The following is a 13,139-nucleotide window of genomic DNA, read 5'->3' on the forward strand; positions in this document are numbered from 1 at the left end:
GATGTAGATTCTTACACTGTTATCAAGCTAAAGGTTACAACGGTGTAAGAATCTTCATCACTTCATCACTGTCATCCATAAATCTGTCACGCAAAAAATTGTATGCTTCATTTTGTAATTTACTTTAAATTGGGTATAGCTGAAAGTTATATAGGTGATGATGGATGTTATGCTTTAATGTCTCACAACTGTGCAAAATGTGTTTTCAGGTGATCACCTCGTTCTACCAAGATGACGGATCCGATGGAGATGGAACCATACGACAACGTGACGCTTGAGATAGACGTGAACTACACTGACAACAGAGACATCGTGAGTCTCAACAATGACAAGGCCTTCGTCCTGTTGCCCGTCGTTGTTTACGTCATAGTCCTCATGGTCTGCGGCATTGTAGGAAACAGCTTCGTCTGCTACATCTACAGATGCAGGTTCCGGAGAAACACTTCCAATTTCTTCATAGTCTTCCTAGCAATAATGGACCTCTTCTGCTGCTGTGTTGGGATGTCCTTCGAACTGTCGGATCTGATGCTTCCATACCTGTTCAATGCCCCCGCAGCGTGTAAGATATTTAGGTTTTTGGAAACGTGGGCTTCGGGGGCGTCGGGGTTGGTGCTAGTGTGCGTGGCTCTGGACAGATATTATAAACTGTGCAAACCAACAGAAAGATTTTCTCTCAAGCGAGCAAAGATATTTTGCTGCGTTGCTATCTTCCTTGCACTAGTCATGGCAGTGCCTTCGTTGATAGTGTTTGGGAAAAGGACAGTTGAAACCGAGGTTCCAGGCATCAATGGTACCGAGTGTTCCACGGACGATGAGATGCTGGATAGTCCTCTGAGGATCGTGTTCTACGTCACAATGCTAGTGACGTTCCTCGTCAGCCTTATATGTCTAATAACACTTTACAGCTTAATCGGCTTCAACTTGTGGCAGAGGAAACACAAAAAGATGGGAGAGAAACTCAAACCAAAGGGAGACTACCCTCGGACTCATCGATTTGTGAACAGTGATAGTTCATCATTCTCGAGCCTGTCAGACGAGACCAAAAAGTCTCAGGGCTATGTACAGAGCCACGTGGGTATACAGAAGACAGACACTATGCGACAAGCCAAAGGATACAAACCTAATCAGGGTATGGGACACATATCTCTCAAGACGACCCGTCTCACTTGCATCTTTTTTGTGCTGTCAGTTTCGTTCGTACTGAGTTTTCTCCCTTGGATTATAGCGAACGTTCTCAAAGTGACAAAGGCGGCCTTTAACCCCTTTTCTTCTGATGCAATGGAGGTGTTGTATAACTTCCTTGTGAGATCACACTTTATCAACAGCTCGGTTAACCCTATCATCTATAGTATACTTAATGGTCAGTTCAGGAAAGAATGTAAGGTAGTGTTTAAACGAATGTTTAAAACCTGCAAACAGTGATACAAGCAATATCCAAACAGTTCAAAAAGGACCAATTTGATTTTGACATCATTTTCATGTGACATATTATCTCATATGGCCACACTTCCCTGAATACCACCTAGTGTGTTGTGGAGAAACCATTGATTGACAAGTCACAAGGTCATATGAGCAATGAAGTCATGCGCCATTTCACCACTGTGATAGGGATAATTACACAGCCAGCTATACCTATATGGAGACTGTAAAGAATAACGACATCTTCTTGAAACGTCTGACTGAAAGCAGTTGTGCAACTGTATCGCATTGCCGTCAGACTGGAGGCTTGAGTTGTTACCTCCCTTTTGTCACGATATATATCAGTCGGAAAACACCGGGTGTTTTCGCCATCCTTTGTCGCAAACATATATCAGTCGGAAAACATCGGGTGTTTACCTCACCCGTGTTTTCTTGATATCATTGATACACGTCGATAGAGGGGGGTTCTGCCAGAATCAAAGCAACAGACAAACTTCACATTGTAATTCAGCTAACAGTATCTGTTGAACTTGAACATGTGTTATGTTGAGACATGTTAGCTTTGTACTAAAAGAGAGAAGTGTAATATTTTATCACTGGGGCCATGGCGTGTGAGCATGCCGGCAGTGTGCTAGTCTCAGTGATATAGCCAATGGGCATGTTTTCCCGACAATAAGTAGATGCAGGATATGTCAGTCGACTGTACGAATCGAAACACTTATATATCGCAATAAATTGAATCACCTGTTCGTTGGGTACGTTTTACAAAGAGGGCTTGCCAGACGAATCTTAATACTGATGTCCATATCTAAAAATGATGTGAAAAGTTTTGTAAGTGAAACCTTTGAACCGTCGGGAGATTTCGTTTTGATGACTCTGCTATTGTTTGTCTCCCATTCAGAACTGACGATAGTTTTGTTTTTAGTCGTGGGTGGAAATTCCGACCATTAAGTAATTTATTAGTTTTTGTCTGTCATGTGAGAGTCTTTATTTTGAATGCATCAATAGAAAACTCAGATTGTTTATCCAACTTTATCAGAGTCGTTCATTTAGTCCCTTACTTTTCACGACTACATGGGTGGGTTGTACCGTTTCTCATTAACCATGAATGTCCACACGACCGTAGCTCACCTGTAGACAAGTGTGAGGGAGAGGGTTGTCTTGGCACGACCTCAATCGTTGTGTCATATTTTGCAAGGGTGCCTCAAAACATTGTTCATATGGCCTCCATGGCCTCCATCTTGAAAATACCATATTGGGTTTCGACCGTGACCAGCTACCAATTACGTGCACTACTTTTGAAGGTGGATAACCATCGTCAGTTTCAGCTGATACTCACAAATATCGCCTGTGTCATCTTATATAACATTAGAACCATGAATACTCGTGAACCATTCAGTCGAACGTCAGTATTGCATATTGCTGATATCTCCCGGTCTAAGATAACCCCCAACAATTCAGGTGAGCTACATATTGCTGATACATCCCTGTCTAAGATAATCCCCAACAATTCAGGTGAGCTACATATTGCTGATACATCCCTGTCTAAGATAATCCCCAACAATTCAGGTGAGCTACATATTGCTGATACATCCCTGTCTAAGATAATCCCCAACAATTCAGGTGAGCTACATATTGCTGATATATCCCAGTCTCCGATAATCCCCAACAATTCAGGTGAGCTACATATTGCTGATATCTCCCAGTCTCAGATAACCCCCAACAATCCAGGTGAGCTACATAAACTTTTAGTCAGTGTCACATTTCCACCAGAACAAATGAGATCGATCTGTCATGGTAGGGTACGTTACTTATACTGATATCGAGTACAACAATTCATTTGTATTCAAACCATGCATTAGTAATGTTTCATATGGAAACATTCCAGGGAGTTTCGAACGACATATTACGTAAGGCGAACGCAGTCTACTCACTTATTCCAACTGAATAACTCAAGGTGATATCTAGAGACGACTAGAACCACTTGGGGCTTATAGAAGGAGGTGGGCAGGAATCTCGTGATGAGTTGAGCCGTATGTTCAGTGTAGGTAGCGACGAATTGTTTCTAAATAAACGTATGGAGAATGAATGTAGTTAATCTTTAACCTTCGCGTCAAACTGGTCGTTTCTTGGATTGGTACGATGTGTAGAAGCATCAAGACAAAGGAAGCTGTTTTTTCATTGGGTGCTGACTAGTCGCAACCTACCTTTAAGTTTCTAAGGGCGACTATGCATATTTTCTCGACGTTTGCAAGGTTGAAATAGAACAGAGGACGACCTACTTACACATATATGTCTACAACCCACTGTAAGGGACCAGACTTTCATTATAGGTCAGGGTGTTCATCCATGTGTGCACAATAAAGATGACAATGCTGTTTGTATCGAGCCTCTATCGACCCGACTTGCTAATCGAGCATGTTCGCAGGAAAATTTCATTATTATGATACGTACTGTAAACGTACTTTCCTGTTTCTTGATTTTGCGCAACATTGCGCAACATTGCGCTGGAGTTTTCGTGGGCTCATTGTTTACCCCAGCACCTGATATAAATGACCGTCCCTAAACGCGTCTGAAACAAGGGAGATAACTGTAGCACCCGATACTGTACGATAACCTCTGTGATAAGTCTGAAGAAATTTTCATCGCAATATCGGATGAGAATTTGTATTTTTTATCGGTTTATTGTCGTGGTTTTTAACGACTGAAATAAAGTGTTCAAAGAGAATTGTGTTGTTTTTCTTCACGTATGAGGTCATCTATAGGCCTACCCAGTGACAGGTCCTCTTTCATTGAGACAACATAGTAAGACGAGATATGTCGGTGTTCACAGTTATATCCAACTGTTTGCTGGATCTCATACTTCACATTTGACTTATGATCACCAACTATTCGGAATACTTCTGGAAAAGCAGTCCAATGAAACGACGGTCAGATATCACGGCATTAATATAGGAAATTCTACCTTGTCAGTTCACGCTCATATTAATAGTAACATCTTTGAAACGAGGCGGCACATGTGAAAAATGCATCCCTCAGAATTAGATTGAATCAATTATCACGATGGTGGAACGCTTACTTCCCAGTGTCTTCAGTCCGAGAACGTATATAATCCATAGTCGGCCATGTACAAACTGGACGTTGTTCATACCGTCAGCCACTGCCGGGCCAGACTGTTATTACATGTACATATGGTCTCCGTGGTGTATGAGGAATAATGCTTAGCGCGGCGATAACTTTCTGTGTACTCTAATATATATAGGGGGCGGTGGGGTAGCCTAGTGGTCAAAGCGTTTGCTCGTCACGCCGAAGACCCGGGTTCGCTTCCCCATATTGGTACAATGTGTGAAGCCCATTTCTAGTGTCCCCTGCCGTGATGTTGATGGAATTTTGCTAAAAGCTGCGTAAAACCAAACTCACTCTCTCACTAATATATATGGGCATAAACAGTGCTAAGTGAAACTTATTCAGTGTCTGTGAATAAGCAAGGAACCATACTCGTGGGTTTCATTAAAGTGGCCGCTCTATCTAACCGCGACAAAACACTTTCCACGACCATAAGAAGTCTCTATTTTAAACACTATTTTCCCAGGCGTGCATTTCTTCCCTCACACTCCAGTCAGACCTACTGAAATGCTGCTCAGATATTCATTACCGCATTTGGTTCAAACGATAAAACGCTTTCAATGATTAACTTTCAAGCTATTACTTGTAAGATGTTATTTGTATGCCAAAGATGTGTACATGCACACGCGCACGCACGCACACACACATTCTACCTTTACCGGTCATGTGAAACTGCTATAAGTCGATCTGAGGATTTCGTATGTAAAATCGTGGTGTGTGTGGTCCTGTGACAAATCAGTTGAAGTTAAGCCACGTTAGGCGCGAGAGTCCTTACATGGTTGACCGTGTTTGGCAGCTTGACTCCTGAGAGTTTCTAGGACTACAGTCCTGCTCCACAACGAAACACACGTAATACATGTGGTCTCACCTTAGGCAAGTGAATTTGTTCAAACTTGCCTCTGTTCACCCAGCAGAAAATGGGTACCCGGTGGGATAAGTCATTTTGACTAATCACCTTCTAGCGCCTCACGGGCAGCTTGGGTTATCCAGGGCAATAATAATTAGAATGTGTGTTAGCGGTTGGAGCATGTGCCTTGTTCGTGGAAAAGGCGTATTATAAATTCACAGTTATAATATATAATCGTGACACATCGCACAGCAGCCGGTTACACCAGCAGACAACAACAGGATGCGTCGAGGAACACTGAATTGGTTAAACACTTCCGGAGTAACAAGACGTCACGATGACGCCACCTGTCGCCAGCGGCCTCCTACTTGTCGAGTTTGCCAATACCGGATAGTTTCTTACACGCTTGGTACTTCGTTGTCCCCCCTGGAGGCGAATAACAAAATATAATTGTTTTGGTTTGCGTAGTGGGTTTATATGGAAACAAATATTTATGTACTCAGGCCCCTTAATGGTGGATGATTAGGGCGATCGCGATAGATAGATACATAGATAGGTTGACATATACATGTAGATAGATAGATAGATAGATAGATAAAGAGCTCAGTGGATACAAACACCCTATAACGTCCATATGTATATGGCTTGGAACTGTCACACATCAGAAAATATCATTTACGTAGATGTTTTATTATTTTTAGACGGAACAGGGAACTGTTTACGAAGCTGACTATCATATATACTTCCTGTATGGGATATGTTTGTCACACATCTGTTCGAGGACATCCAGTCGCCTGCATGTGTTACAATCCAAACAAAAGAGTGAGGGATGTGCTCAATTGTACGTATGCTACTCAAAGTTTGCAAGGATCACCACATGCAGTGTAATACGTCACAATGTGTGCATCTGTTGAAATTGCCTTTGTCGATATTGCATGAAGACATGTTTTTTTAAACCAGATTCTGTGCCACACAGTGATTACAAACAACACGTGTCTAATTATGAGTCAGATCACCCGTCAAATACCCGAGTATCTGCCTAACGCTGAAACGTTAACAAATCAGGGAAAGGAATTCATCGTTAAAATGATACTATGTGCCGCATAAGAGCTTACAAACAACACGTAACCAATAACGAGTCAGATCACCCTTCAAAAATGAGAGTATCTGACCAAAGCTAAATCGTCAAAAAATCCGGGAAAGAAATTCACATGATGCAATGCCGGCCTGGTACCACTGTCTCATGCTCCTAATAAGTGTTTGGATGGTTACCAAGGGAATATTGTTCAACTCTTCAGTAAGAACATTGCCGAGTGTTGTCGAAAAGACAGGTCGTCGTCAGCGACCCTGCTGCCTTTTCAATATGTGTTTGGTAGGGTTGAGGTCTGGTGACTTCTCCATGTGGAAAATGGTCTCCTGTTCTTGGTAGGTATCAACGACTTTGGCACGATGCTGTCATGCGTCAGAGCTCTAACGTTCACATCCAGAAAGTCATTTCAATAGCGCACACACGTGTTATTGCGCCCCTCTTCCAGCTCTACTGATTCAACCCCCAACCATGATAGAGCCCTTAATAGCGGTCAGGTTTGTCTCTGTTGGGATTCTGGGTGCCGATCCACAAAACGTTCGTAACGTTACGACTCTTTAGTGTATCATAGGCTTACGAATGTTGTTTTGTCAATCAGGGCCCCGAAACCTTTCCTTTGAAATTGTCCACGCCACACTCAGGCATGACGTTCTTCGAAGTCTAAACAGTATTTCCATACATCAGTGAAAAATGCTGAAGCCAACATGAACTTCAGCATTATCCAAACGTGCCTCTCTGTGATCAGAGACCAGCCTCTCAGAGACGATTACTCTGACGTTCCTCATTTCCTTTCCGTGTGTGGTGGCAGTCACACTTGGATGTTACGGCAGTCAGGAGAAAAGTGTCTTCCCATCCGCATTACTCTGGGTAGCTGATCTAAACGTCTGGTATCCATTCCATGCCCGCCTCATAAGACCGTATCGTTGTGTTAACTCTCAAACGTGGCTCTGCATTTTGTCGGATTACTCGGTCGCGTTTATCGATGCTAAGCCACCAATGCACTCAGTTGCCGCAGTCCTCAATGCAAACAGCAAATCTGGTTGTGCTCTCTATTACTGATAATTCTGCCTCAATATCCAAACACAAATTTTACAGCATCACGTGCCCATGACTTAAAGTATGCCTTTATCATAAAAATGAGGACCTATAGGCGTTCCCCAATCGGGTACCGGGATATTATAGTCTTTTCTTTTTGTTGGATGATCTTATATCATTATCATTATGATCCTTAGCAAACCTTGAGTAGTATATGATCTGATTTACAATTTTCGCATGAGAAATGAGACCAAAGTGTTTGAAGCGTTCACAAAATATTACAATATTAGAGTTGTCATGTGTACATGTACTCAGTACGTAATTTTTTATGAGTGAGTGATTTAGTTTTACGCCGCACTCAGCTATATTCCATCTACATGGCGGGTTGTTTTTATGAAGCTAATGAGTTACAGCTCAGTCAGTTGAATCTATTGTTGATAGAATGAGCACTGACAGTAACTACCTATACCCGATCCTCGAAGTAGACTCATCTGAGAAGCCTAATATAAAGGCATATTCTCGAGGTTACCACTGCACTAAAATGAGGGAGAGGTGGGATTGAGAGGGGTGGTGAGTGGCAATCATGGGAACAATGATGGCATGGCCTTATTAAACGAGAATACGGATTTCGGAACACACAGTTTGAAGACGCTGACGAATGGCCTTTGAATCCCAGATATTTCCCGATTATGATCCTTCGTGTGCCTTCACGTTACCTGTGGCTCGGCGAAAAACGTCAACGTCCCTCGTGACTTGCCGTTCCTGTGCCAACAAGCTGACGCGACGTTAATAACTGGAAAACAGTTCAAAGCGGCACCGTCCCTTCAAAATGCACATCAAATCTCTAATCCCTCAATTCTCAGTTTACAACCAGTGGTTACATGCCCATGGAGATTACACAATTTACCCATTGTTATATCTGCTAGCATTTATACCACGACGCTTTGATACATATAACCAACGGTCATGCTACGGCGATGATGAACAGTGACCATGGATCATGCGAGCTGATGAGGTCCTTTTGAAATCGATCGAGATAAATAGTTCAGTACTTAACGTATCCTCTGGAGGACGTAGAAAGTGGAACACACAGATGGGTCGTTGCTCCGTGCTTTTTGAACGGATCAGTGTTTAATTGCCCACTGGTTAGTTCATTATAAACTTTTACAGGGCAACACACATTACTGTATTTCAGTTAAACCAGTGATTGGGTTTCACAGAATCTCAATTATTGTCAGAGTCATACATGGCTTGCTGTTTTGTGAAGTAATTTCATTGAAAGTGCTATGGCTATTATTCTAATGTGAGCGCTTAATGATAATCCCTGTATTGACCTGTACAGGTATATAAGGGTGGCCTGAAGTCATTAGGATTATTGGAGGCTATCATCCTTCTGGAGGGCTGTGATTCAATTTCTTTCTGTTGAGATCCAAGTGGAAATGGCAGTTACAACAGACTCGGTGTTCTCAAGCACGGAGGGGAAGATCCACAGATATGACTTCAAAGCTCCTCAGATCCGTCAGATATATTCAATCATCATCGTCATAGTGGGTGTGTTTGGTCTAGTTGGGAACACCCTGAGTGCGATTGTCTTACACAGGATGCCTCAAGCGACGGTGAAACTGCTGAAATATCTCACATTTATCGACATTTGTCTAATAATTCTCGGTTACGTTGATTTCGCCATGGGATTTGAAGATCCAACCGAGGGCAGTTATGACAAGGTGAGAAACTCGATATTGCCAATCTCTCACCCATTAGCACTGACAATGTATTTCGCAGAGATCTATCTGACCGTCTTCATTGCGATCCAGCGATGCTTGGCTGTTGCTCGGCCCCTGCACAAGAGCAGAGCTACGAGAGAGTCCTTCATGTACAAGACTGTGGGTGTAATACTGGTAGTGTCAGTCGTTGTGAACATACCCCATTGGATTGCTTTCCCCCCTGAGTTGAAATGGGACTCTTACCTAAACGCCACAGTGCTCTCGTCTTCACCATCAGAGTTTGGAAGGTCGTACGCATACAGACAGATCTACTCCGGGTATCTGACGATGTTGGTGAGGACGTTCATCCCAATGCTGACGTTGTTCGTCGCCAACGTTGTCATCGTCGTCACCGTTAGAAGGAACCTCGCTCAGAGACTACAGCTTGGGGTAACCACAACGGAACGGGATGACAGCAAGATAGGTCAGACAACAGCCGTCATCTTGGCCATCACGACCATGTCCATCATCACCCACTTCACGTCTGCCACCATCCGGATCCTAATAGCATTCTGGGAGAGTGACACGAACCTTGCGATTGAGGCCTTCTTAAACTTCAGCACGCTTTTGATTATGATCAACTCGTCTACAAATTTCTTCCTCTATTGTACCTTTGGCAAGGAATTTCGAAAATCATTGCTGACATTGTGCAGGACATAGAACGTCGTTCTCTGGATTCGCCATTTAAGGTTATATTTAAAAACAAACAGATTGATCGACCCGCGAGTTAATCCCAATCAACAAATAATTCGTGTTTAGTAACGTTTTGATGTACAACCGAGTCCGGTAATTCCGCGCGTCCGGTAATTCTGCGTACCTGCAATAGCGTACTTACGTATCGAAGGTAAAAATCGTCTGCTACCACATTTACGCTTGAAATCGGGACATTTCTACAAGGGACTGGCTATTAATCACTTAAGGTAAGTAAATAACAGTAATTGACAGATAGATTGACAGTTTTATGAAAATTCCTTTTCTTCTGACTTTTAAACCTTTTTCTTCATTATCCATAATTGGATTTAATATGAAACACTCTTCCTTACATAGATGAAGTGATTTTTGAAAATAATCTGGCCCTAATACGCTTCCATACTTCGGATCTCCAGCAGGATGTTATGCGCATCAGTTGCTGCGCAGAATTACCGGACAGCAAACGATATCGTCAGAACGCCGGTAAGGTCAACCGTATGGCATAATGCAACGTTAGAATCTTATAGTCGTCAATAAAACTTATATTTCTAGGTAAATATGATGCATACCAGCATGTTCAGTCACGTAAATCACAAAACATAAGAGACGTTAGTTGCCGTGTTTCAATCGATGTGCTTAGGTGCGCGGAATTACCGGACGGCGTTGTATGTGGCAAGATAAATGTACCGTTGATTACTTTGTTTCACAGCTTTGTTTCAAGTCCACATGTATACATTTAGTTTCACTACAACTTTTGTTGAAGGTGTATTTCAGCAGTAAATGCCATCCAGCTGTTCAAGTCGTTACATGTGAGACCATTTGCACGTATATGTAGTACACTCTTCAACAAAAGAAACGCATAAGTCATTTTGTTGTGTTAGTTTAAGAGCAATTATTTTATGTAATTTCAATGGTAAAAAGGTGAACATTCACACGTCTATAGACAAAAGGTTCGCCAACACAACAGCGGCCCTTGTTGTTGTGTTTCTGTTTACTTGAGTCCGAACGATGGCGTCAAAGACAGTACTTTGTATGGCCACCATTGGCAGCAATGTTACTGCTCGGTACCGCCTCGGCACAGGCTGGATAAGTCGACGAAGTCGCTCTTGTGGAATTCTTCCCCACTCTTCCTGCAATGCGATGGCCAGTTGTGGAAGTGTCTGATGAGTGTTTTGACGTTGACGTACTTGTCGATCGAGTTCATCCCATGTGTGTTCTATCGGATTTAGATCTGGTGATCGGGAAGGCCATGCCAAGCCACTGACGTTAGAATTGGCAAGGAATCGGACCGTGACGCGTGGTGTATGTGAAGTAACGTTGTCATGCTGGAACAACTCTCTCTGTCGGTCCATATTTGGAAGCATGTGACGTGCATGTGACGACTTTGTACCGATTTGCTGTCAAATTCCCCCGAACCACCACTAAATCAGAACTTTGTGTGCTGGATATCACACCCAATACCATGACACTGTCTCCACCGAATCTGCAATTAGGGTAAAAACGTTCATTTCTCCGACGGTAACACGCTGTCCTCCATCTCGCCGGTGAAGAAGAAACTTAATCGTGATTTATCACTGATCCAGACTCGCCTCCAGTTTCTAAGGTTCCAGTTCCAGTCTCTATACCACTGCAAGCGATTGCGCCGATGGAAGTCGCTCAAAAACAGTTGCGACAACTGGTCTCCTTGGTTATGATGTACGATATCGTTTTTACTGCCATTTGACTGTAAAACGATTTAACATTGTGAATAAGTGAGTTGGTTTTAACAGTATTTCAGCTTAATCAGGGGGCGTCAGGTTCAAATGGGAGGAAAACCCGAAGTACAGTAGGTCGAGAAAGCGGCAGTGAAACAAGCGAGCTGTGGTATGGTGCTGTAAAGCCTAAAAAGATAATCGAGGTTAACCGGTATCCAAACCCATTGGTTGCTGGACCACCCATCGCCACAGCCTCTGGGCCACCCGTGCCACGTTAACATTGCGAATTGCAGTATTGGCCGATTGTTTAAACAGTGCATGTCGACATTGTCTGGGATTTTGTTTAAATACACGTTGTATATTTTTACACATGAAAACCTTGCTATTTAACTGTTTTCTCCCAACTGTAATGTTGTTGTTGCCTTGCCTCGCTGTGTCTCCGTACGACTGTTTCTATGTTAATAAATACCAAACGGAGTTTTAACTCTTGTTAATTTAATTTGTCTTAAATTGTGAACTCCGTGAGGTATGGATGGTATGGAAAGCTAGATGGCACGTAGTCGCGTTGACGCATTGTCAGTGTTTGTCCTTAACCCTCATTCTCTTCCCACAGAGCTTACTTGTCATATCGTCCTTCGTAGGAAGATATGACAAGTTACCTCTGTGGAAAGAGAATGCTTAACACTTGAAATGCTGCAGGCCCAAAGGACCCAGAACCATAAAAAGTTGTGGGTCCTGATCAGAATGTGTAGGCTATATATTTTAGTATGGAAATAATACTCTTAGTTAGGGATGAAAAAGCTGTCGGCCATAAGGGCCTGCAGAATAGAAAAGCTGTGGGTCGAGTGGTTTCAGTCGGCTTCGGGCGTAAGGACCGACGTTAATTTTGAACGCTGCGCATTGTCGAGTTTTGGTTAATTTTCGCTCTCTCTCTCTCTCTCTCTCTGTGTGTGTGTGTGTGTGTGTGTGTGTGTGTTAATTTTGACATTTTTTGCTTGTGTTTGTGAGGGCGACATTGCGATGTCCAATGCGACAACGCGACAATGTCCCTTCTAGGATTCCATAGGGTGATGGTGGATATAGCCTACTAATTCAGCCTAGTGATTAGTCTGTTTCACTGTCCCTGAATCACATTATTTTCCCTACAGCCTAGCCCTCCCTACAATGCTAAAGCCTAAATGAAGCAAGTCAAGACTTCCACAGGCTCTGAATCTCCCAACTCACTGGGGCTCCTTTTCAATGTAAATGAGTTTATCTATTTCGAGCAAAATTATATACATTCTGAGACTAAGCGTTAATCTACCTGATGATAAAAACGTTGGCTTGTCGCGCCGAAGGCCCGGACTCGATTCTGTTAAAAGGTATGATCTGTGAACCCACCTTCTGGTATCCCCCGTCCTGATATTGCCAGAGTACTGCTGAAGGCGATATAAAATCACATTCCCTAATGCACATTTGTATGTACACCTGTATGTCCA

General features: G+C 42.9%; 2 protein-coding genes across 4 annotated transcripts in view; both read left to right on the top strand.

Annotated features, from left to right (window-relative positions):
• LOC124255400 (orexin receptor type 2-like) overlaps positions 1-4,147 on the top strand; it is a 30,355-nt gene extending 26,208 nt beyond the window's left edge. For all 3 annotated transcript variants that reach the window (XM_046689310.1, XM_046689312.1, XM_046689311.1), the window contains exon 2: positions 210-4,147. In XM_046689310.1, the coding sequence (XP_046545266.1) occupies positions 232-1,422 (1,191 nt within the window). In that variant the 5' untranslated portion in view covers positions 210-231 and the 3' untranslated portion in view covers positions 1,423-4,147. The remainder of the gene's footprint in view (positions 1-209) is intronic.
• A 4,806-nt stretch (positions 4,148-8,953) lies between these two features.
• Positions 8,954-9,937, top strand: LOC124255362 (FMRFamide receptor-like). The gene has a single exon (XM_046689258.1). The coding sequence runs from the start codon at positions 8,954-8,956 to the stop codon at positions 9,935-9,937; it is 984 nt and encodes a 327-aa protein (XP_046545214.1).
• Positions 9,938-13,139: the final 3,202 nt, after the last annotated feature.

This window comes from Haliotis rubra, unplaced genomic scaffold (genome assembly GCF_003918875.1).
Source record: "Haliotis rubra isolate DU_JTF1 unplaced genomic scaffold, ASM391887v1 Scf6, whole genome shotgun sequence".
Taxonomy (NCBI): domain Eukaryota; kingdom Metazoa; phylum Mollusca; class Gastropoda; order Lepetellida; family Haliotidae; genus Haliotis; species Haliotis rubra.

Bases quoted from the DNA above. Each gene is read 5' to 3' on its own strand.
- LOC124255362 (XM_046689258.1), top strand. From the start codon at position 8,954: ATGGCAGTTACAACAGACTCGGTGTTCTCAAGCACGGAGGGGAAGATC.